Genomic DNA, 23,034 nt, shown 5'->3' with positions numbered 1-23,034 from the left:
TTCAAGTAGAACATAAACTGAACACCAATGTTGGACAAATTGCTCTCAAAAAACAAATGGGGTTCGATTTAATTCTAGCCTAATTAAATCGAACTACTAGGCCTAATTAAACTACCAATTAATTCTATTTAATTATGAGTTAGTAGCAATATATCCTGTGAGTTTTCGTCAAGACAATAGAAAGATTTGAAAGGCAAACTGGAACCGGTTTCGGCGCCATTTTCATTTAAATTTTAGTAGAAAATTGTCGTGATTTAAGGTAGCGCGACTGCGACTTTCTCATAATAGCTCCCCCTCCCCCTCCCCCCCCCCCCCCCAAGGAATTATTCCAGCCCCCGTTATGGTATGTTTACAATTATTGGGGGCTGCACTCTTAATGACCAGTCAGGGGGCTGGGATCTATTCTGTTCCACCCCCCCCCCCCCCCCACAGTGTTTTTTGACCCCCCCCCCCCCCGTTACAAATTTCATGTTGTTATATAGTATATAGCACGTTACTTTGTAAGAAAATAGGACGTGCTCCTGGGGATCACAAAAGATTTATGCTCACTAAGCTGGGGGGGGGGGGGGGGGGGGGAGGGCAAAACAGAATAGATCCTGGGGCTATAACAAGAAAAACCCAAAACTTTCTCTCTAAGTATGGATTCTATGAAAGTATGCCCTTTGGGGCTCATCAGTCCCAGTTCAGAAGAATTTGTGCAATTTTAGCTGCCAATTTATCGCAAACGAATTTATAACAAACGTATCGGATCTTTTCCGTTCGTGTCCTCCCCCCCCCCCCCCCCAGCTTAGTGGGTGCATATTATTTGCACCCCCAGACGCACCTTCCATATTTTTACATGATTTACTATGTAATGACACGTACTCTGTAACTAGGGAGCGCATAACGTATGTCAGATTTTCTCTGTGGCTTAGACAGAGTCACATAAAATATACTTTTCGTAGAAATCGAAAATGAACGATGTAATTTTTATAGAAGCGTGCAAAGATGAGGAAGAATTGAAATGGCATCAACCGAAGATGCATTCTTAGATACAACGAATATATTTAGTTTCATCTTGGATCTTTTCCCTTTGTGCCCCCCACCCCGCCCCAGTACCTTTTGCGCCCCCCCCCCCAGTTACAGAGCACGTGCCATTAGATGGTAAATCATTATTCAAAAACATGGCACGTGCGTCTGGGGGATGCAAATACTATGCGCCCACTAAGCTGGGGGGGGGCACAAACGGAAAAGATCCTCCATCTTAATGGGCGTAAAACTTTTTTACACTTACATACCAGGCGCACGAGCTACGTATACATAGCAGCGTGTAATATAAGGGATGCTTTCCGTTACCCCGCAGCTTAGTGGGTGCATCTATTTTTTGCACCCCCAGTGCCCTATTTTTTACATAATGATTTACTGTGTAATGAAACGTGCTCAGTAACTGGTGGGTGCATAGAGGACTGTGGGGGGGCACAAACGGAAAAGATCCGGTTTACGAATGCTTTACGAAACAAAAGTGTTTTTTATGCCAGTGTTTTTTACGCCCCCAGTTACAAATTATATGATGTTATACAGCACGTTACCATGCAAAAAATTGGCAAAACTCCAGTATCAGTTACCGCTCTAATAATTCGACGAACTTCGTTGAGACATCATAATTGGAAAAAAATTGCAATCAAATTGATGAATTAGAAAGGCTAACCTTTAGTGGTACCTAAACCACCATGCAGTCAGCTTGACTCACGTCTAGAAGAAGTAGAATTAATAAAAAGATTCAGATGAAAACACTTAGGCACGATGATACCTGCCATTATGGAGAGTAATAGACGAGACAAACAACAAAACCCTTATAAAAATAACAAGCATTTCTTACGACCAAAACTCCATGTCTATCTGTTTTTTCGCAAAAACGTAATGAAAAAAAAAACAAATTGGCATCAGATAAAACGTAAACTAAACCAAATGACTTGCTTTTAACCAGAAAAGATGTGGGACCTGTCCTTATTCAGAATAATTAACGATTAGACAGAAAACAGAAAAAGCAAAATTAAGAATACGATTACACTTTTGAAAAGAATGCAATTCAAAGTTAAGAAAGTAATTAGCTATCAACTGAAAATATTTAATGGCTTCATTAATACCTTCATACAAAACCATCAAGACCTATCATTTTCAAGAATGTCGTACGGCTACAGCAAAAAATGTAAAATCAGTTCAATTTTGTGAGGAAATAGCATCGAAGCCTAGAAAATCATAATCTAATCACTAATGTGATGATCAGACAAGACATTTCAAGAGAACCTCAAAACTTGGAACCGTCAAAAATTATAAAAATGTACTCGTATTAAAAAACTCGTAGTAACAACCGCAAAACTATTATTTTAATAAAAGAACAGCAATGAAGACTAACTTATATTTCACCTGAAAAAAATATGATCTCTTTTTTTGCTGAGACTACGGTAAAAAGGTGCGGGAATAAGATTTGAAGTTGCAAATTTCAAAAAATCATCATTTTTTGAAAGCACGTTTCTTAAAAGCTCAACACATAACAAAAGTGTACTTTCAACTAAAAAAAGTCAATTTAATTCAACGTTTTACTGCCTATATAGACAATTGTAAATGTGATTAATGAGACTAAGTCAAAAGTCTGCACATCAACACTGAATACAGGCAGTAATCAAAGTTTCACGAAAAATTTTATGCAAAAGACTTTAAACACAGAAAAACCATATGCTTTTCGCTGAACCTATTTTTTGTACCATCATTGATCGCTTCTTGCATGTAAGTTTGACCTGTTAGAAATTAAAGTTGGATTTGAGATCATTCTTGTCTGTAACTAATATTAAAAGAAGCAAAAATATGCAGAGGTATTTTGTAAAAATTATATACAGCGGCCCACTATAAAAAAAACTATTTGAACTTTATAAACCCACAACTACAGCAAAACTAGTTTTGCTCCTACTGTTCTTTTGTATAAACGAATCGAAATGTACGGAAACAGCTAATTCGACCAAAATTGATTTGATCGGAAATGAAATATCAATTTTGACAATTAACGAGGTATGTTCTCAAAATGTATCAACTGAATGCCTCAGATAATTGTTTTGACAGCTTCAAAAGAGTGCAAAAACATTAAATGATGGAAAATCTCAAGAGGTCATTAAAAATTTAGGAAACATATTGTAAGAGTTATAAAAACTATTTGCTGTACGCTTGAAACTCAATATTGTTTCGTTGGACCTTTATTTGAACATAAAGGAACCAATTTTTTTGAAACCTTGAAATGAAAAAGAATCTCTTGCAACTGGTATAAAAGAACGCAAAATTATTTCAAAACGGACAGACCGAAATTCATTCCGAATCTTTTCTTGCAAAAATCAACGATGAGGTCAAAAGCGGCCATTCTATCGCAGCGCAATTGTTAAAAACACAGTTGTTCTGAACAATTGCGTAATATATTTTTGACAAATAGTAATCTTGATATGTCAAAAGTAAACAATGATTATTTTTTAAAAAAATGAGTTTAAAATTGGCGAAAGACAGCAAGAATGTTTTTCCAGAAAACAGGCCCAGGAACCGGAGAAACTGTCAGCCCAGTTCTGAGTAAAAGAAAAATTTGTGATTTTCTTTGTATCTGCATCACCGTTTAAACTGAAAAACATGGCCAAACAGGCATACTTGATGCCATTTTTTCTGAAGAAAAAAGAAAAAAATGTTGAATTTTCAAGAAAAAATCTGAAAATTTTGACAAAACAGTTGATTCAAATAATTCACCAACTTTTTTCTATCTCTAACGGTAAAATTTAGCAACCCAAGGATCAAATACTAAATTTAATGGGTTCTTGGTGTCATTTTTGCGTGATGGCTGTAAAATTACCTAATGTGAGGATGCATCTACGACAACGTAGATGTAACAGTTTTCGCCTCAGTTTGGTATTCCAAGCAATTTAAATAAGAAAGTCTACCCATGTTTTGAGGTTGGGGAAGTAATATCCTTCACACATTTGGCATATGTTTTCTCAGGACCTGGGTTTCCTGAGATTTTTTGTGAGTCCGCTTCGTAAAAAGCTGTTAATAATAAAGAGTAGAAAACATCTTGAAGAAAACATAAACGTTCAATTCATTCGCTTAGACTTAGATCGTTAAAAAGCAGGTAGCTGTTTAGTAATACTTTATTTGCTCGAATAATAATTGTTCATTTGTCTGATCGATTTTTGTATATTTTCCACAGGAAGTTAACGAATAACTGGATTTTGTTGTTGTACATCTAACAAAAACGAGTTTGCAACTATTGTTATTTCGGAGAAGAAATAGTTATATATCTGCAGTGTTTTACGTATAAAAATATCCATTGCGGGAAGCAAAAAATTAACTGTATTCTAATTCAGCATAATATACTGCTCTAACATTTTGAGAGATAGGTTCTGTTTCTTTTCACTTTTAGGGTAAAATCAGTGTTGTATAGAGGGATGAGTTTCAGTATTTGGGTTAAAATATAATAATCAGGAGTTATTTAATTTTTTATTGTTTTAAATGATAAGGCTTTTGATGTGCACTCCTTTTGAGAGACTGGTAGAAATGTGTTCATTCTCTAACTGAACTTTAAAATGGTTGTCCTGTGTTCCTGGGTATACACGAAAATGTGGTGAGTCGTGTGGTAAATTTCTGATCGCTCTGTCAACATATTCTTTCAAGACAGAGTAGTAGCAAGGTAGAGGTGAGGTATTGTGATTGTGAGTATTGAAAGTTGATTTTGATACGGCCATTCCCATTGTTTTAAGACGATATTTGGTCGTATGTAATTAAAGGTCTTAAAGGTCGACTGAGTAGATCGCGAAGTGAGAGATTTTTTCCTTCTGTCCAAACTATATGTTTGTTTGGGATTTTCATAGGATAATTTGAATTATATATACCCCATGATTTGGTCCATTTTTTGTGTAAATAAAAAGAGAATTGGTTGTTTGATTCGTGTAGAGGATAAAAGGATGTACTTACCCTTGCATTAAAAATTTCTATTCTGAGAGTGCATGAATGATTGCTGCGCACTCTCTCAAAATGGTTAAGAGCCTACTTTCGGCTACTGAGAATAAATGGGAGTTAACTGAGGTGAGTTCATTTTTTACAAATTGATTTTTTGCAATGGGCTGTGCTCGTGCCATAACTCAAGGCGTCGCATAGAAGATCATAGAGTTTTCTTGAGTACGGAATTGCAAGCCTGAGTGTTCCATCCGTTAGTTGGTATTTACCTTTTGAAAGGTGTGTTGTAACACAATTCAACTGAGTCTCAAAAAAGTGTGATCATGGCTGATTATTATGTGGAGGATGTTAATCATTTACGGGCATCTCAACTTAGATATTGTCAACTAGGGGAGAAAGTAGTTACTAATTTACATTGACCGATTTATCAGAATTTGAGCGATCAGATGGTGCCTTCTGAATGTTTGCACGATTTGTTGATTTGCTAATAAATATATGCTAGTGCATCAATGGCATTTAAAACCACCAGGGCCTTGAAACTTTCACTTGTTACAAAAAACAAACTTTCTCTCAATTTTCATCATATTGAAGCAGAACATTAATTGTCGGCTGTACTGTTGAGCCAAAACTTTTTATCTCTTCACTTTCGTTTCGAACCCAAAACAAGGTTTCGCTGATTTTGGCAAGATCTTTGCTTGATCTGGCGTGTCTTTCCAAGTTATAGTGGCTTCTGTCCTGATCAAATAGAACAACAAAATCGATTTACCGGTTACTACTTTCTCTGTTTTGTGTTAATTTCACGTAATTTTGGCATTTCTGTCGGATTGTGGAGCCTTTTTCAAGTTTATGACCGCGACTATTTGGCAACTTTTGGGGAAAACTGAAACAATTTTGTGCCTCACAAGTTTTCTTGAAAGAATGGGAAGACCCCATATTAATTGCAAGAAACACACCAATTCTTGGAAAGTCATTTTGTTAACCCCAAAGATGACCTCTAAGTCTCCTAAGTGTTCTAATCACAAGTTTTGATTCCAGCAAGCTTCTTGAGATCTTGGAAACCCAAGAAAATTGTTTTTCAGTTCGTGCAAGTCGTCAACACCCTTGACAAGATCTTAGCAAGATCTTTCAAGTCTGATTGTGGATCTTTCCAGGACCTTGCAAGCGTTTGCGTGCGTCTTTTCTGAGAAGAGTGAAACAGAATATAAACAACAAAATACGTGAAATAGAGTATAGACTCAGCGCGTTCATTACAGCTTCAGTGTCTGCTTTTGATTCCTATTAAGGATCAATAATGAAGTGTAAGCAGAGAAACAATGCGAATTTAAATATATAATGATTTCTACTGATATTTTGATATTTTTAAAATAAATAATTGTTAAAATTGTTTCTTGAAAAAGTTTTTGAGACGACAGGATGTGAATAGATGTTATTGTTAGAGTTAACTAGGTGTCACCATATTTCGTTGACCGAGACGCAATGCCCAGGTACATACGATTTGAATACCATCCACCAGAAGAAAGCCGATTTCGATAATAGTGACGAGACTGGCCCCAATAAAGAGTCCCCCTAGTCCCCCAAAAGCAGAAATGACATCTAGGAATGAGTACTTGAGAGTGACAGAGATATCGGTGGAGATGAGAGATCGGAAGTGGATGTTGACATCAAACACTCTCTGTCTCCAGAGGTCAAAGGTCAAGTTATTAGCTCGGAGTAGATTTGGATTCGCTTTTTTGAATAGAGACCTCATTGTATTGAAGGAGCTGAATGAAGAAAACTTTGCTGACTTTGAAAAGATCTCGTATGTTGTGAAACTACATTGAGGCCTGCACGCGCGATTGCATTCACCTGCAACACATATAGTCATTCAAAAAAGTTAAAACTTGTCCACCGTTATAAAAACAAAGCATATAGAAGCATGTCAGGTTAAAACCCGGGCCGAGGAATTTGGCCAAAATTATGTAAGATCAGCGGCAACTAGCGTTGACAAGTCGGAAAATTCACCGCAATTTTCTTACATAATTTTGCGTTGAATGCGTTGAATTTTTGTCTTAAAATTCAACGCATTCAACGCAAAATTATGTAAGAAAATTGCGGTGAATTTTCCGACTTGTCAATGCTAGTTGCCGCTGATCTTACATATTTAGCGTTGAATTTAGCGTAGATCTTACACATTTAGCGTTGAATTTAGCGTAGATCTTACATATTTAGCGTTGAATTTAGCGTAGATCTTACATATTTAGCGTTGAATTTAGCGTAGATCTTACACATTTAGCGTTGAATTTAGCGTAGATCTTACATATTTAGCGTTGAATTTAGCGTAGATCTTACATATTTAGCGTTGAATTTAGCGTAGATCTTACACATTTAGCGTTGAATTTAGCGTAGATCTTACATATTTAGCGTTGAATTTAGCGTAGATCTTACATATTTAGCGTTGAATTTAGCGTAGATCTTACATATTTAGCGTTGAATTTAGCGTAGATCTTACACATTTAGCGTTGATTTATATAAGATTTAATAATTTAAAATAATGATAATAATTAAAATAATTTTAATAACGCTAAAATTCAACGCTAAATATGTAAGATCTACGCCAAAATTCAACGCAAAATTATGTAAGATTAGCGTTGAATGCGTTGATTTTATGTAAGATCTACGCTAAAATTCAACGCTAAATATGTAAGATCTACGCCAAAATTCAACGCAAAATTATGTAAGATTAGCGTTGAATGCGTTGAATTTATGTAAGATCTACGCTAAATTCAACGCTAAATATGTAAGATCTACGCTAAAATTCAACGCTAAATATGTAAGATCTACGCCAAAATTCAACGCAAAATTATGTAAGATTAGCGTTGAATGCGTTGAATTTATGTAAGATCTACGCTAAAATTCAACGCTAAATATGTAAGATCTACGCCAAAATTCAACGCAAAATTATGTAAGATAAGCGTTGAATGCGTTGAATTTATGTAAGATCTACGCTAAATTCAACGCTAAATATGTAAGATCTACGCTAAAATTCAACGCTAAATATGTAAGATCTACGCTAAATTCAACGCTAAATATGTAAGATCTACGCTAAATTCAACGCTAAATATGTAAGATCTACGCTAAAATTCAACGCTAAATATGTAAGATCTACGCCAAAATTCAACGCAAAATTATGTAAGATTAGCGTTGAATGCGTTGAATTTATGTAAGATCTACGCTTAAGCGTAGATCTTACATAAATTCTACGCATTCAACGCCAATCTTACATAATTTTGCGTTTTTTAGCGTTGACACCTCGGCCCGGGAACATCTTTACTCCGCTAGCCAGTAGTGTAGACGGTATAAAAACCGCAGAAACTAAACTTAATTCTAAGCAGATAGATTGTCCTAAAAATCATATGCAAAATTTATGAATAGGGTCAAAACGAGATTGTGTTTTGCAATGCTACAAGCAATCAAGCTGAGTAAAGAAGACCAACATGCAAATGACAAATCATTTCAATTTGCTGACGATGCTTTTGTTAACGAAGACTGTACAAACCCAGTGAATAGAAATTAGATAGAGTTTATAAACAACTATAATAACATGGATACCCTGGTTTAGGTGCGCGACCCCAGACCGCTCTGACATGATAATTTAATATTGTCGAGACCTTGCCCAGGAAAAATCAACATCAGATAAAAATTAATCTACGTAATTAAAAGATTTTTATATAGGTATCAAAAGCAAGATTTTAGGAGGATAAACAATAAAAATTAACCATGAGACGGCAAGACAAACCAATTTGTAAAAAATCAAAAGCACCTTTGAAAAAATTGTAGCACAAATTCAACAAATTTACAAAATTGAGCAAGAATTACAAAAATTATCAAAAATTATTACGAAATATTGGAGAATTCAGCTCAAATTAGTTAGTTTGATTTTATTAAGAACTAATTATACTATAAAGGAGAATATTTTTGAAATAATTACGACTACATATTCTAACAAGCACGACAACAAGCAAGTAATGAACAACATCAGGCAGAAATAAAATCATATTAAACAGACTCACAAAAAGGGTATATTATAGCGAAGGAGTACTGTTAACACAAAACTTGAAAAAATTTCTGCATAGATGTGGAAAAACGGTCTTCTCCAAACGTCTAACAAACGCAAAGACTGAAAAAAACAGGTCAGACATAAGCAAATTTTTATCCACAAGGTCAAAAAATCAAAATGATTTTAAAACTGTAAAAATGAAGTGACTTTTCGCCGATGATCCCCAGTTCTTTGAACTGTTGATTTCTACCAATCTTTCGACGTAATTGAAACGCTCGTCAGTAATTCTTACAAATGAGAAAAGCTCCCAAACCTCGGGAGCTGTTAACTGACATTTATACATTTTACAAAACAACAGTCAACCATGTTTCTTCAAGTAAAAAACTTAAGAGATTGACAGGAAACAAAAAGATAAAACAAACACAAAGATAAACAAATATTTCTTCACAATCAGCGCACATTTATTTTGTAGCTGAGATCTATTATTTTCACCAGGGGAATATATGGCTGTTTTTTGTTCCGACCCCTCTTGAGGGGGAGGAACTATATACTCAAATGGGTTTTTTTTGTTCAGTCAATTTTCGCCGATCGATATATTCATCGTAGAGAGTTGAGAGTGGTATCAATAGAAAGCTCGTCCAGCGTAGAGTATGGAATTAAAAAGATTTTTTTTCATCTTCTACAGGGAGTTATCGAGGTTTAAACTTCGGAAAAAAGTAGAGTGAATTCACGTTGTTTTATTCACATTTTCCGGAATTTTTGCCTAAATTTTCGTCAATTTTGGTAAAAATTGTTGAAACTTTTAACAATAGTGTCGTTGATTTTATTTTTAACGGCAAACAAGCCTTGTTGATTATTCTGATTTACTTTTTTTGTCAAAAAATCTGGCTAAATGTTTCAAAATTCAATCTTTTCAATCAAAAACAGCACGAAATAAGTCTCTTTAGTCCACTTTGATTAAATTTGCAGGAAGTACACACCCAAACATCACTAATACAATCTTTGTAGACTCCGAAGGGGGCTATTCCTACTTCAACTTCCGCTGAGAGTGCTCTGTAATTAAAACTTTGCCGTTTTTTGCTAGCTTTACTCGTTTATTATCAAAAATGCAGAATTTTTTTTTGAGTTTTCAACTAACAAATTATCTATATCTACAATATTCGGAAAATCAATAGTTGCTAAAGGACATTAAGCATTAGCAGGGCTAGTTTTGGGCCAATCTTGGACTGTTACAATCCAAAAAAAATCGGATTGCAATCAGTCGGCCTTCTTATTTTTTGAAAAAAGACCTTATTTTTAATAATAAAGAACAGACCATATCAAATGAAAGCTCAGAAGTGAAAGTTTATGATCATTTCGACTTTTAAAAATAATTGATTTTTAAATAAATAATGGCTTAATGAACTTTTACTCCATTTTTTTTCTTAATTTGGTCAACTTGCAGCTTAGTGTCAGCAAAGAAAGAATGCTTCTCCATTCTACTGATTTGAAATTTTGTCTTGATTGCGTTTTTAAGCCTGAAGTTATTGTTTTCTGGCATTGATACTACTAGATTTCAGATTTTTTTTGTTTTTAGAAATTTGCAGTTTTCACGTTTTCTAGTCACATTAGCACATTACTGACAGTTCTCATATCACAATATTTTCACTGGTTTTTATGGAAGAATAGAGGAGCCGATTTTCTGATTTTAGTAGATAGCTGATGGCTTTCATGACTTTGAAAACAATCGTTTTCCAAAACTAAAAAATAAAAAATTTTTTAACTGCGCAAGTTTGTTCTTTTTATTTTTCTTTTTGGTGCCTAATCTTGTTAATTACAGGTCATTTATGACATTATGGGTGTCATGGGAGGTTGTCAAAAGGGAGTAATGTCCCAAAATCCATTTTTTAAAGAATTTGTTATGACCTTACTGGCTTCGACACCGGTTTTTCACAAAAAAAAAGTAAATTGATTTGATTTTTGTCATGTTTGACGTTCTTTTTGTAGACGAAAGAATTATTCTGGATAATGTCAGGTCTAAAAGATTTCCTTTGGATGAATAAACGACCCTATTTATATACTTCATTTTGTAATTAATGTTTTTCATGACTTTGGATATAATTTTGTTTCGAAAAAAAACCCCGAAATTATTACAAACTTTTGCCTTTTTCTCTTTTTGTCTACTTGTTACCTGGTCTCACTAAAAAATGGCTAAATAACACACTATCTGTGTTTTAGGAAGGCGCAAACAAATATATTTTGAGGGCCGAAATATGGCTTCACGGTCTTGACAGCGTTTCATGGCAAGTTTCAATTGAACTTTTGTTTGTTGTTTTTTGTTGTTCTTTTTAGCCGCTTAGAGAAATGATTAAGGACAGGTCCTAATGCCCTTCTGTGGAAGCATTGGTAATCGTAAGCCGTTGGGATTTTTTACTTGATTTCTAATGGTTTTAATTACTTTGAAGTTAATTGTTTTTAAAAAATAAGCGAAATTTTTAACTTTACTGTTTTTGTTCTTTTTTGTGTAATTGTTACCAAACCTTTTTATGGACTGGTCCATATCATTTCTGGTGATTTATTTATTATTTATTTTGTTTAGCTTTAGGTTCATCTGACGGTATGCTGACTTTGTTATCAAATTTTGTTTTTTAAAACGGACAAAAAGTTTTTGATGTAATTAATGTTTGTTGTTAATGTTGTTTGATTTTGCTGTTCGTCTTGACTCGCTTTCTTAATATTGGCATATCACAGCAACTTAACGCTCAATTTTTACTCCACTGAGTTATTTGCTTTTGAGGCTATCTTATCGTTCATACACAGTTTTTTTGAAAAATACTTGGGCTTTTTTGGGATTCCCAAAAAATAGTTGTTGGGTTTTCTATCTGTTCCTCTTTTGGTAGACAATTATGCCAAAATTGTGGATAGGCGGGTTTGGAACCTTATGTGCCATCGCACATTGCTGAGCGGCCTTGTCCTCATCTGGGACCGAGACCATACAAGTTTTTTTTCATGAAATTTAAATGATTTTTGCTTATTTTTCAATCGTTCGGTTCCAGTCTCAATTAAAGGACAATAGGATCTTTCATCTTCGTGTACTACCAGGCTAATGTTCTAGAACTTACATTTTCTGTTCTTCTATGTGTGTGTGGGAATTTTTGCAAGCGGAATAAAAGCGTTCTTAAATAAGTTAAAAGATGAAGTAATTAAGAATCAAAGAATGACAAAATGATCTTTAAGTCGAACTTAGAGTGTACAGGAGAGACCTTGTTAATAGAGCAATAAGGTGATTTGGAATTGAGAAAAACAAAAATCTGCCCGTATATATACCCATTATCATTGAGAATAGTCATAATAGGAATCTAAAACCATAGCATCATGAATTATAATGGGGAGTCCTAAATCTGACCAAATATGGCAAGTTTTTTCAGAAATTGCCGGAATTAAATCTATTTCCGGAGGTATTTTGATCATATAAGCACATAAAATGGGGATAGGAAAGTTCAACATCAGATAACTTGCAACTAGTTATAATTCTCTAAATCAGAGTGCAATAACAAGATTTTGATCTTATCTGCTACATTTAGCTTGTTTCGTTCCAATAACTTCAAATCAACTTCCTCTGAAGTAATCTTGGTTAATAACATACTTCATCTTTAAGTTTAAGTTTCGATCTCTATTTCTAACATATGCAAGCAATTTTTCCAAAAGCATTGACAACGCAAAACAAATAATCCAATTTTCCGACCGCTCACGTTTCGTAGTAGTGCTAAAAAACTTGCTCTTGCTAAAAAAAACAAAGATGAGGTACATAAAACGAAATTAACTTTGAACTCAAATCAAACTGAACTTAAAATAATTTTTCAAATTCTCAAACTTTCCGAGAACTAAATTAGTGCTATACGCCAAAATGGAGATTTATTAGCTGCAAGAATTGCTGTAGATACCTTGGCACCTCAAAAAATTGAGTAAATAAAGTGTGCACAAAGAAAAAATGAGGTCGCTCAATTGATACCTGTAGCTTTTCCAACATCAAAAGCACAAAGTGTCATATCAAACACCCCGCAGTCTGGAACTCTGTCATCTGGTTGTGCGTATGAAAGAGAGTTACAGCCACAGTTCTCTCTCTCCTTCACAGCTACACACTCGTCCACGCAGAGAGCATAAGTGTAGCCGCCGTAAAAGTTGAGAATTCCTTTTGCGCCTAAAGGGAAGCAATTAGGATGAACTCTAAACAAAGTTCAGGCAAATTTAACTAAGCAAAACCTGAATTTAGCTGAATAGTTCAGGCAAATTGTTCTTACCTGGTCGTCACCTGAATTTGAAACGTTTACGAGCAAATGCCTGATGAAAAACACCTGAGAAAAAAATTAAAACGCTAACCTGTCGAGGTTGATGGAAAAAAATTTCATGGAAATCAACTGAATGTGTTGAAAATATATTTTGAGATGCTAAATGCACTGGAAAACTTTTTCAGCACAAGTCAAATCAGTACTTGTAACAATTGAACACGTTTTGAACACGTTTGAACACGTTCTTACGTAAGTTCCACACCTCGCAAAAGACGAAACCAATGCTTTAAACATACTTTTTACATAAATTCCGACATATTCTTATTAGAATTTCATATAAATCAACCACCTAAGCACAAATTTTTAGTTCTTAGTATAGTTTTTACAATTATTCCATTGATTTCTTACACCATTTAAACATTGCTCAAAGCAAGTTTTTTTCAAATTTTTTTGTACAGTTGAGAACAAATTTGAAAATTTGAAAAAAAAAATGCAGAAAATGTGAAAAAATAGTGAAAGAAGAGGCAAATGTCTGGAAACAATAAGAGGAATAGTGTTGAAAAGAGACAGCCCTAGTCGAGACCTGGAATTTATGATAAGAACTGTTAACTCCAGGTTGGGGGGGGGGGGGGTAAATATTGAATTAAATTACACGGTCGAGACATTAGTTAAATTCGAGGCCAAATTCTTTCCATAATTCCAGCCAAATTCTTTTCAGATGCAAAAATGAGACAAACTAAAATACCGAATATCTGTCGAGGACAGTCTTTTAATATTTCCAGGTCCCGACTAGGGAGTGCAAGATAGGTACGGTACTACAATTGTAAAAGCGATGCCGGAAAATTATGAAATTAAGTAAGCGAAGTTCTGAAAGTGTGGAATTCATGCAACCAAAGGAGTAGGGAAAATGTAGCGAGTAGTTGGTGCAAGTGTGGAAAAAAACTGAATAAAGCGTGCAAAAAATGCTGGATGCTTGAAAAAAAAAACGTTAAGAGAAGTGCCGAAAATTTTGAATTTTTGCACTGGAAAAGTTAGCGCTAAAATTTATTGCTGAAAAATCATCGTAAAAATCATTTAAGCAAACAATCGAAATTCGTCCTAATTGATGGACAAATGACGCATTGGAAGAATAACAGGAGTGATTATTATGTTAAAAATGTGCTGAAGGCATGGAAAGAAACAAACGAATGCTGGGAAAACATGCAAGAAACGTGCAGTCGCTGAAAAAATAAGTTTTAGTATATAAATTCACAACTATAACTTAAATGTGTTATAATAAGTACTGACTTTTTGAAAGAAATGCGTTGAAAATTGAGCACAGCGAACAGATATCTCAGATTTTTCTGCTAAAAAATGTTATTCACGGCAATAATTTCTTACATTTTTCGAAAGAACCTCGACTTTTTTGGGCCACCCAAATGTTCTATATATAATTTCTAATATGAGGTCCAGAGAAGCAAGCAAATGAACAAACCTTCCTGTAAACAGTTGGTTGTTCCAGAAACATCATCATATTTCGTCAGTTTCAAACCAATGTCATGATAGTGTCCAGAGCCAACTTTTGCCATGATAGTGTGATCCTGCAGAGATAATTGAGATCCAGGCATAGAAAAGAACAACTGAACCTGCATGTCATTGTACGCCAGAGCACTGGCCGATGCTGGATCAACAACGAAAGTCATCTCCAAGGTCTCGTAGGGTGTGCGGACAGTGGGTTCTGGAGGTTGGAATTTGTGGCAATAGATACCTCTGGAATGCTCGGTTACCCACAATGAAGTATTGTAACAACTTCTGCCTGAAAGCATTCTGAAATTTTTATCGGAAGAAAATAATCGTTTATGCCTTAATGGTTCACACCCGGATGGAGGTTTTTGGGTGAATTTGCGGTGAATGCGGTGAATTTTTGTAAGAAATGCGGTGATTGCGGTGAAAGCGGTGAAAAAAATATTTCACCGCATTTCACCACATTTCTTACGAAAATTCACCGCCAAACCTCGACCCGGGTACTAATTAAACCTAGTAGTAATGTAACTTTTGTAAATTCTGCAATCAATTGTCTTCCTGTTCTTCGCTAAGGAATATTGACTCAATCAGTAAGTTTAAGTAGAAATGATAAGTTTGATCGGAGTCTGTATGATTCTGGTTAGCTTTGGTTAGAACACAAAACCTGTCAGGAATTCACACAAGTAGCTCGATCATATTCGCAATAGACGTGCTATTGTATATTAGGTTCAGTAATTCGGAACTAAACAGTAACTTGAAATCAAAATCAGGATCTATTCTGTTTCCCACCCCCTCCCTCCCCCCACTCCCAGCTTAGTGAGCATAAATCTTTTATGACACCCAGGCGCACGTGCTATTTTCTCACATAGTAACATGCTATATAACAACATATAATTTGTAACTGGGGGTCATAAAAAACAGCAACAACAGAATAGATCCCAAAACAGAATAGATCCCAAAATCAATATCTGATCTTTGAGGTTAAGGTTGTCAGTTATTTCTTTCGAATAGCAAAATAGAACCCTATGAAAATATTCCTGGATTTCCCGCCGGCCTAATCTGTGAATATTAAATTGGCCACCAAAAATTTGCCAACATCATGCAACTTTAATCACGGTGTGATTTTTGAATTAACTTATTTCAGATTTTTCAAAAATTCCGCGAACTCCAGAAATCTTAAATTGCAAGGATCTTAGCGGGGAAAATGGAGTTCTAATTTAAGATTTCAGGGAGTAGTATCACAGGGTGCGTGTAATCGAAACCTTTCCAAAGACATCTGATGAAGAATAAGTTGAATTTGGGTAAGAGATCCAAAAGGAGCGTGTCTGTGTTTCCAGTTGATATTGTCTGGTCCGTCTCTTTCTGCTCTGCAAACTTCTTAATAGTTTCTCCAACTGAGGCTTCAATTCCTGTTAATTGAAATCAGATTGAATCATTTTTTATAGTATCAAAAACAGGATCTACTCTGTTCCCCCCGGGTCGAGAAAAAAATGCAAAAATAAGTAAGATAAGCGGTGAAAAGCTGGTTTTTTCACCGCAAATTTCGTACGTAATTTTGCGGTGAAATGCTGTGAATGCGGTGAAATTATGTAAGTTCACCGCTAGACTAAGCGGTGATCTTACAAAAATTCACCACAAATCACCGCTTAAATATGTAATTTCACCGCCCTTACAAGGGTCCGAACCTCTCACCTCCTGCATGCCATCCACTTCTTCTTCCACTGCGCCATCTCTCACTAAATTCTATTATTTTTTGTTTGAATATAAATCGAATTCACTCTACTTTCTGCAAAACATGCGCGGTGAATTTTTGTAAGATTTGCAATTTTTAGCGGTGAAATTACATATTTTAGCGGTGAAATGTGGTGAATTTTTGTAAGTTTCCCCTTACGCCGGTTACCCTGGTTGTAAGTTCACCACTTACTCTAGTGGTGAAATTAAATAAATTCACAGCTTAGAAAAAAGTGTCAAAAAGATGTAAGATTAAGGGGTAGTTTTAGTGGGAAGGCAAACCTAACAATTCCTTTCACACTCATCATTATTTTAACCGCATTCTTTGCTGATCTCAAACATCTTTAACAATTTTTTCTAAGCGGTGAATTTATGTAAGTTCACCACTAAGTTGAGCGGTGAACTTATGTAATTTCACCGCATTCACCGCTTATCTTACATAATTGGTACACTTTTTTCGAAGCGGTGAATTTATGTAAATTCACCGCTAAATTCAGCGGTGAAATTATGTAATTTCAGCGCTACCAGGCGATAAAGTTTTTTTTTACCGCATTCACCGCCTGATTTATGTAATTTCACCGCATTCACCGCTTATCTTACATAATTTTGCGTTGAATGGCGGTGATACCTCGACCCGGGCCCCAGTGTTTTTTATGACTCCCAGTTACAAATTTCATGTTGTTATGTAGCACGTTACTATGTAAGATAATAGCACGTGCGTCTGGAGATCAGATTTATGCTTACTAAGCTGGGGGGGGGGGACAAAATAGATCCCAAAAACGCTTGCAAAGAATGGCCATTTGAAATGGTCCATCGATGAGGTTCAATAGAGTTACGATCATCCATCGTTGGGATTTTTTGGTCCATATCTGAGGTTTTCATGGGCAGCAAAAATCAATTCTTGGGTCCCTGAGTGAAAAAGCGGCTCATGTGACATTATTTTAATACATAAGATGCACCCGTGTCGATATCATCCCCGCCACCTCCCCCCAAACTGATGCAAGAGTAGGGGGTAATTGTCTATGGGGCTAAAACGATGTAAGATCAAGGGGGTTGGCGAATTTTTTGATTTTACCCCCACAAAATTTTCATCCAAAAAAATTTAGGGGTAACTTTAGGGGGGGGGGGTAAAATACTGTACTGCGCAAAACCCCTGCTCTTGCATTGTTTTACCCTCCATAGTCACCCTCTACTATTGCACCATTTTACCCATCCCCAAACACAATTACAACTTAACCCCTCAGTCTTGCATCGAATTCCCCCTACCCCCAAAAAGATGGGAATTTGAGTTTTGAGAGAAAATTTTTTAGAAATTCCACTGACTACCCCCGTATCTTACATCTTTTTTGGGTAAAAATGACACGGGCAAGACTTGATATGGGAAGTGGGTTACAATGGTGGTTTTCTGATATTGATAAACACTTTTAAAATTAATTTTCGTTACACTCATGGACAAATAATGAACGAAATGCAGAAGAACAATTTGAACAGGAAATGATTTAGCTAATTTTGAGAGTTACTTAAACTATGTTCAATGCTCAATGTTGAGTTCTTTGTCACCTACCCCGTTGTCTTTTGCAAGTTCGGTTCAGGAAGACGAAAAAAATTTGATATTCTTTAAAAAAGTTTTTTCTGAAATATACTACTAACTTCCCAGTAATGTACGGTCATGAGCAAATTTCAAAATTTGGGTCCCTAAGTGAAAAAGCGGCTCAAGTGATATTATTTTTATACATAAGATGAACCCGTGTCGAAATTGCCCCCATTACACCTAAACTGATGTAAGAGTAGGGGGTACTTGTCTATGGGAGTAAAATGATTTAATATCAGAAATTCAAATTTTAACCCTCAAAATTTTCTTCTAGAAAATGTATGGCGAGTGTGTAATTCTAGGGGTAAAACTATGTAAGATAAGAGCGTAATGAGGGTTTAATGAGGGTAAGGGAGAGCAAGGGGTGGTTGGTAAATTTTACCTCCCAAAAATACCATCCAAAAATGTAAGATTGTGTGGGGGGTAACTTTAGGGGGTAAATACTGTACTCCTTAAAACAACCTGCTCTTCCATTGTTCTACCCTCCAAAGTCACCCCCTACTGTAGCACCATTTTACCCATCCCCAAACACAATTACAACTTAACCCCTCAGTCTTGCAACGAATTCCCTCTACCCCCCACACCGCTTAGCCCAAAAAAGTTAGGAATTTGAGATTTGAGGTGAATTTGATAAAAAATTCCCCTGACTACACCCGTATCTTACACCTTTTTGGGTAAAAAATGACACGGGCAAGACATTTATTTTTTCTGGGAAGTGGGTTAGAATTGTGGTTTCGTGATGTTCGTAAGCACTTTTAAATTTAATTTTGTTTACTTTCATTGAAAAACAATGAAAGAAATGCACAAGGACAAATTGAAAAGGAATTACTGGTTAACGGATTTAACAAATTTTGAAAGTTACTTAAACTAAATTCTTCGCCCAATGTTGGGTTAGTTTTCACCTACCACGTTGTCTTTTGCAACTTTGGTATAGTAAGATAATCAAAAAATCTGAGGTACAGTTTTTCCTGAAATATACAATTAACTTCCCATTAAAGTACGATCATGAGCAAAAATCAATTCTTGGTCCCTAAGTGAAAAAGCAGCTCCAGTGACATTATTCTAAAACATAAGATGCACCCGTGTAAACATTAACCCCACCACCATTACCCCCAAATTGATGTAAGAGTAGTGCGGTAATTGTCTATGGGGTAATAAGATGTAAGATCAGGGGGGTTGGGGAGTTTTTAGATTTTACCTCCAAAAATTTCACGCAATAAATGTAACATTAGTGGGTGATTTTAGGTGGTAAAACTATGTGAGATAAGAGATGTAATTGGTTTAATAAAGGTTAAGGTGGAAACAGTAAATTATACCCCCAAAATTACTATCTAAAAATCTAAGATTATGGGGGGGTAAATTTAGGGCGGTAAAATACTCTACTCCTCCTCTTTACTCCTGTTTTTGCATTGTTTTACCCTTCAAAATTATTCCTACTATTAAACCATTTCAACCCCCCCCCCCCCCCCCAGAAAACAATTACCCCTTAACTCCTCAGTCTTGCATTGAATTACCCCCAATTAACCCCAAAAAGATGGGAATTTGAGTTTTGGGTGGAATTTGTTAAAAATTCCTCCAACTACCCCGTAATCTTACCTCTTATTGGGGTAAAAAATTGACACGGGTAGGACTTGATTTGGGAAGTGGGTATAATGGTGGTTTTCGATGTTGGTAAACACTTTTAAACTTAAGTTTGGTTACACTCATGGACAAATAATGAACGAAATGCACAAGAACGAATTGAACAGATGATTTAACTCATTTTGAAAGTTACATAAACTAAGTTCATTACCCAAGGTTGGGTTCTTCACCTACCCCGTTGTTTTTTGAAAGTTTTCTACAGGAAATTGAACAGAATGTCGACATTTCGGTGGTACAGTTATTTCTGAAATATACGACTAACTTCCCAGTTAAGTACAATCATCAGCAAAATTCAATACTTGGGTCCCTTAGTGAAACAACGGCTCAAGTGATATTATTTTAAAACATAAGATGCACCCGTGTCGAATTTACCCCCATTACCCCCAAACTGAGGTAATTGTAGGGGTTAATGGCCTATGGGGGTAAAGCGATGTGAGATCAGTGGAGTGGGGGAATTTTTAGATATTACCACCCTAAATTTTTAATCCAAAAAAGTAAGATTAGGGGTTAATTTTAGGGAGTAGAACTATGTGAGGTAATAGGTGTAATGGGGTAATGCAAACAAAGAGAATTGGTAATCCCCTCCCCCAAAACAAAAATTACCATCCGAAAATATAAGATTAGGGAAGGTAACGTTAGGGGGTAAAATACTCTACTCCTCCTCTTTACCCACTGTTTTTGCTTTTACTTACCCTCAAGAATTATACACCCCTCCTAATAAAAATTACCTCCTTAATTTCTCAGTCTTGCATCGAATTGCCCCCTATTGACTCTAACTCTAACTTTTACTATAACTCTGACTAAACGGTTGCTTTGAGAGCAGAGATTGGAAAAAAACAACAATTACAAATGAATTTTTGCTCTCAATTTTTTATGCCAATAAATATTTCCGTCTTACGGACACGAGTTCTCTCCAACAATGCGTTTGTTATAACACCAGCTTAACACGTTTACTTATTTTTTTAGGCAGATACAGAAGCTTCCAAAGAAATTTCATTCATGCGTCGACAAAAACATATTCTTCTGAATTTATGCTACCCTATTGGTGGAAACCAATGGACCCCAGCCAATGTAAGTAGCGATAGCATCTCTTAAAAAGTCATTCGATTGTCTAGGTTCCGGCCAAATTAAAAAAAAAACTGTCAGAAACGTCCCATGTCTAGGTCCAGACATATGAAGAGGCAATGCTTGACTGAAATGTAGCATGAAAGGAACACACTTGACTCTTATGAGCATTGAATAGACTGTAGCCGGACTTTAAGCCTGTCTGGACTTTAGCTCGACTTTAGCTGGATCCAAAAATTTTACAAAAGACTTTAGCTCGACCAAAAATGAGGGCTGGACTTTAGCTCGTCCCAATGTTTAGATAAAGTTGAGCAATGTCTCATCATGGGTTCACCGTGTGTTTAAACGGTAGTTTCCTAAACAAACTATCAAGAACGACAGTCTCCCAAAAAAGCGTTCAAAAGCTATAGTATCCTAAAAGAAGGATCAAAACAATCGAGAATCATAAAAAATATAATTTCTGAAAAATACCGGTCAAAAAGGCTCGAAACCGATCAAAAACGGTCACTTGCCACATTACTTTGGCCATTTTGGATCGGTCTTGTCAACCGGGGCCACAAATAATTTTTCGTAAGTTTTCTAAGAGTGGTGAACTCGAAATTACCGTAAATTCTGGCCAAATTCTCGTCAAAATTCAGTTGATTGTACACAAAAGACCATTGTTTTTCCACATTCGGGAACTTCTGCAGCGCTTCCGAAATATTCTGGGAGAGAGAAGTGCGAAATGTCTCCATCATGGGGTGTTGTGAAAGGAAAAGTAAATACGTAAACAAGGGTCCAATATTTCCTGGGAAGAAGGCTTCAAATGCTGAAATGTTGGTTAAAACTGGGCAAACTAAAATTGATGGCATTGTGATTTCTTTGTTATATTCCTGTTTGATTTCAGTTACAGTTGGTTTGTTCACAAAAAACTCATGCAGTGATAGCGATAAATAGTAGAACCAGAAGCATATAAAAGTCAAGGATATCAAAGTCCATAAAATTTTGTTTCGAAATAATCTTGGACCAAATAAATGATTCACACCATGAAATGAACTTTCCAATGCAAATTTCTTCAACAAATTTGCAATTTGATTCATTTCTGAACTGATAATTTTTGAGTTATGTTTACGTGTTCACGACTCTCGTTTTTTTCCAAATGAAAAGATTACGGTCGTAAATTTTGCGAATAAAATTTTAAAAAATAAGAAAACGCCCAGTTTTATGAGTCCCTTTCATCTGAATTTTGCTATTCAATTAGGACAAAAACCGTTTTATTTTATGGCACCGGAAAACTTTTGAAAAAATGCTTAGTAGTATTAGCTAAGCAAGAGAGGGGGTAAAACGATGTACCCATGTATCAACACATTAGGTAGAGCCTACTTTCATCGATTTTTGAAGGATGTACCAATATTTTACCGCTTGAGTGAACATGTACCAAAAAATCAAGACTTCAAATAGATCCGTTCCCCCACAGTTCAGCTGCGCCTCAATGCGCAATCAGAAGCACTGATCACATCAACTTGCGCGAAATCACATGACAAAAACAGTATATATTAGTTTTTTTTCAATTCGCCGATTTTACTCATTTCCTCATATTCTTTAAAAATTATGCAAACTTATCTACCCAGTTTTTACCTAGTTTATCCAAAGTCGTCTCAAAAGTTTTCAAAAAAGACCAAAATTATCCAACTTGCACAAAAAAGTACCATTTTACCAAAAAAAGCAAATTTCTTCCAAAAACAACCAAACCTACAAAAAAACCGAACTCCTGCCAAAATATCCAATTTTTGCCAAGAAATACGCAATTCCTCTGATAAAAACTCAATTCCTACCAAAAACCACCACCCAAAAATTTGCAAAATATGCCCAATTCTTATTAAAAAAAATTACCTAATTTATACCAAAAATACCCAAGTCATCCCAACAACAAACCTATTTCTTCCCAAAAAAGACATAATTCTTCCTCAAAAACACGCAAATTTTTGCAAAAATCTGCTCATTTTTTACCAAAATTTACCAAAATTTAACAATCGTATCAATTGTAACCTAATGTATGAAACGTTACTCAAAGTTCATCACAATATTAACTGGAAATTACCATTCTTTAGGAAAAGTTTCCTTTTTTGCCAAAATTTGGAACCAATTTAAAACAAAATTTTACCACAATTTTAAGAAAAAATCACCAATATCACTTTACTTCTAACCAAAATTTTCCATAAGTTAGCACAAATTTTTATCACAAATGACAAATTTTG

The 23,034-nt window shown here is 35.4% G+C and overlaps 1 protein-coding gene across 1 annotated transcript; it reads right to left on the bottom strand.

Annotated features, from left to right (window-relative positions):
* Window positions 1–6,310: 6,310 nt before the first annotated feature.
* Window positions 6,311–21,643, bottom strand: LOC142349577 (epithelial sodium channel subunit gamma-like). Its single transcript, XM_075401233.1, has 5 exons — window positions 21,402–21,643; window positions 16,032–16,178; window positions 14,741–15,061; window positions 12,990–13,178; window positions 6,311–6,807 (listed from the first exon to the last, which is right to left on the bottom strand). The coding sequence occupies exons 1-5, from the start codon at window positions 21,532–21,534 to the stop codon at window positions 6,401–6,403; spliced, it is 1,197 nt and encodes a 398-aa protein (XP_075257348.1). The 5' UTR covers window positions 21,535–21,643; the 3' UTR covers window positions 6,311–6,400.
* Window positions 21,644–23,034: the final 1,391 nt, after the last annotated feature.

This window comes from Convolutriloba macropyga, chromosome 11 (genome assembly GCF_964194025.1).
Source record: "Convolutriloba macropyga chromosome 11, txConMacr16.3, whole genome shotgun sequence".
NCBI lineage: Eukaryota > Metazoa > Xenacoelomorpha > Acoela > Convolutidae > Convolutriloba > Convolutriloba macropyga.
Note: the sequence above shows the minus strand (reverse complement) of the source record. Positions and strands in the feature narration are given on the sequence as shown.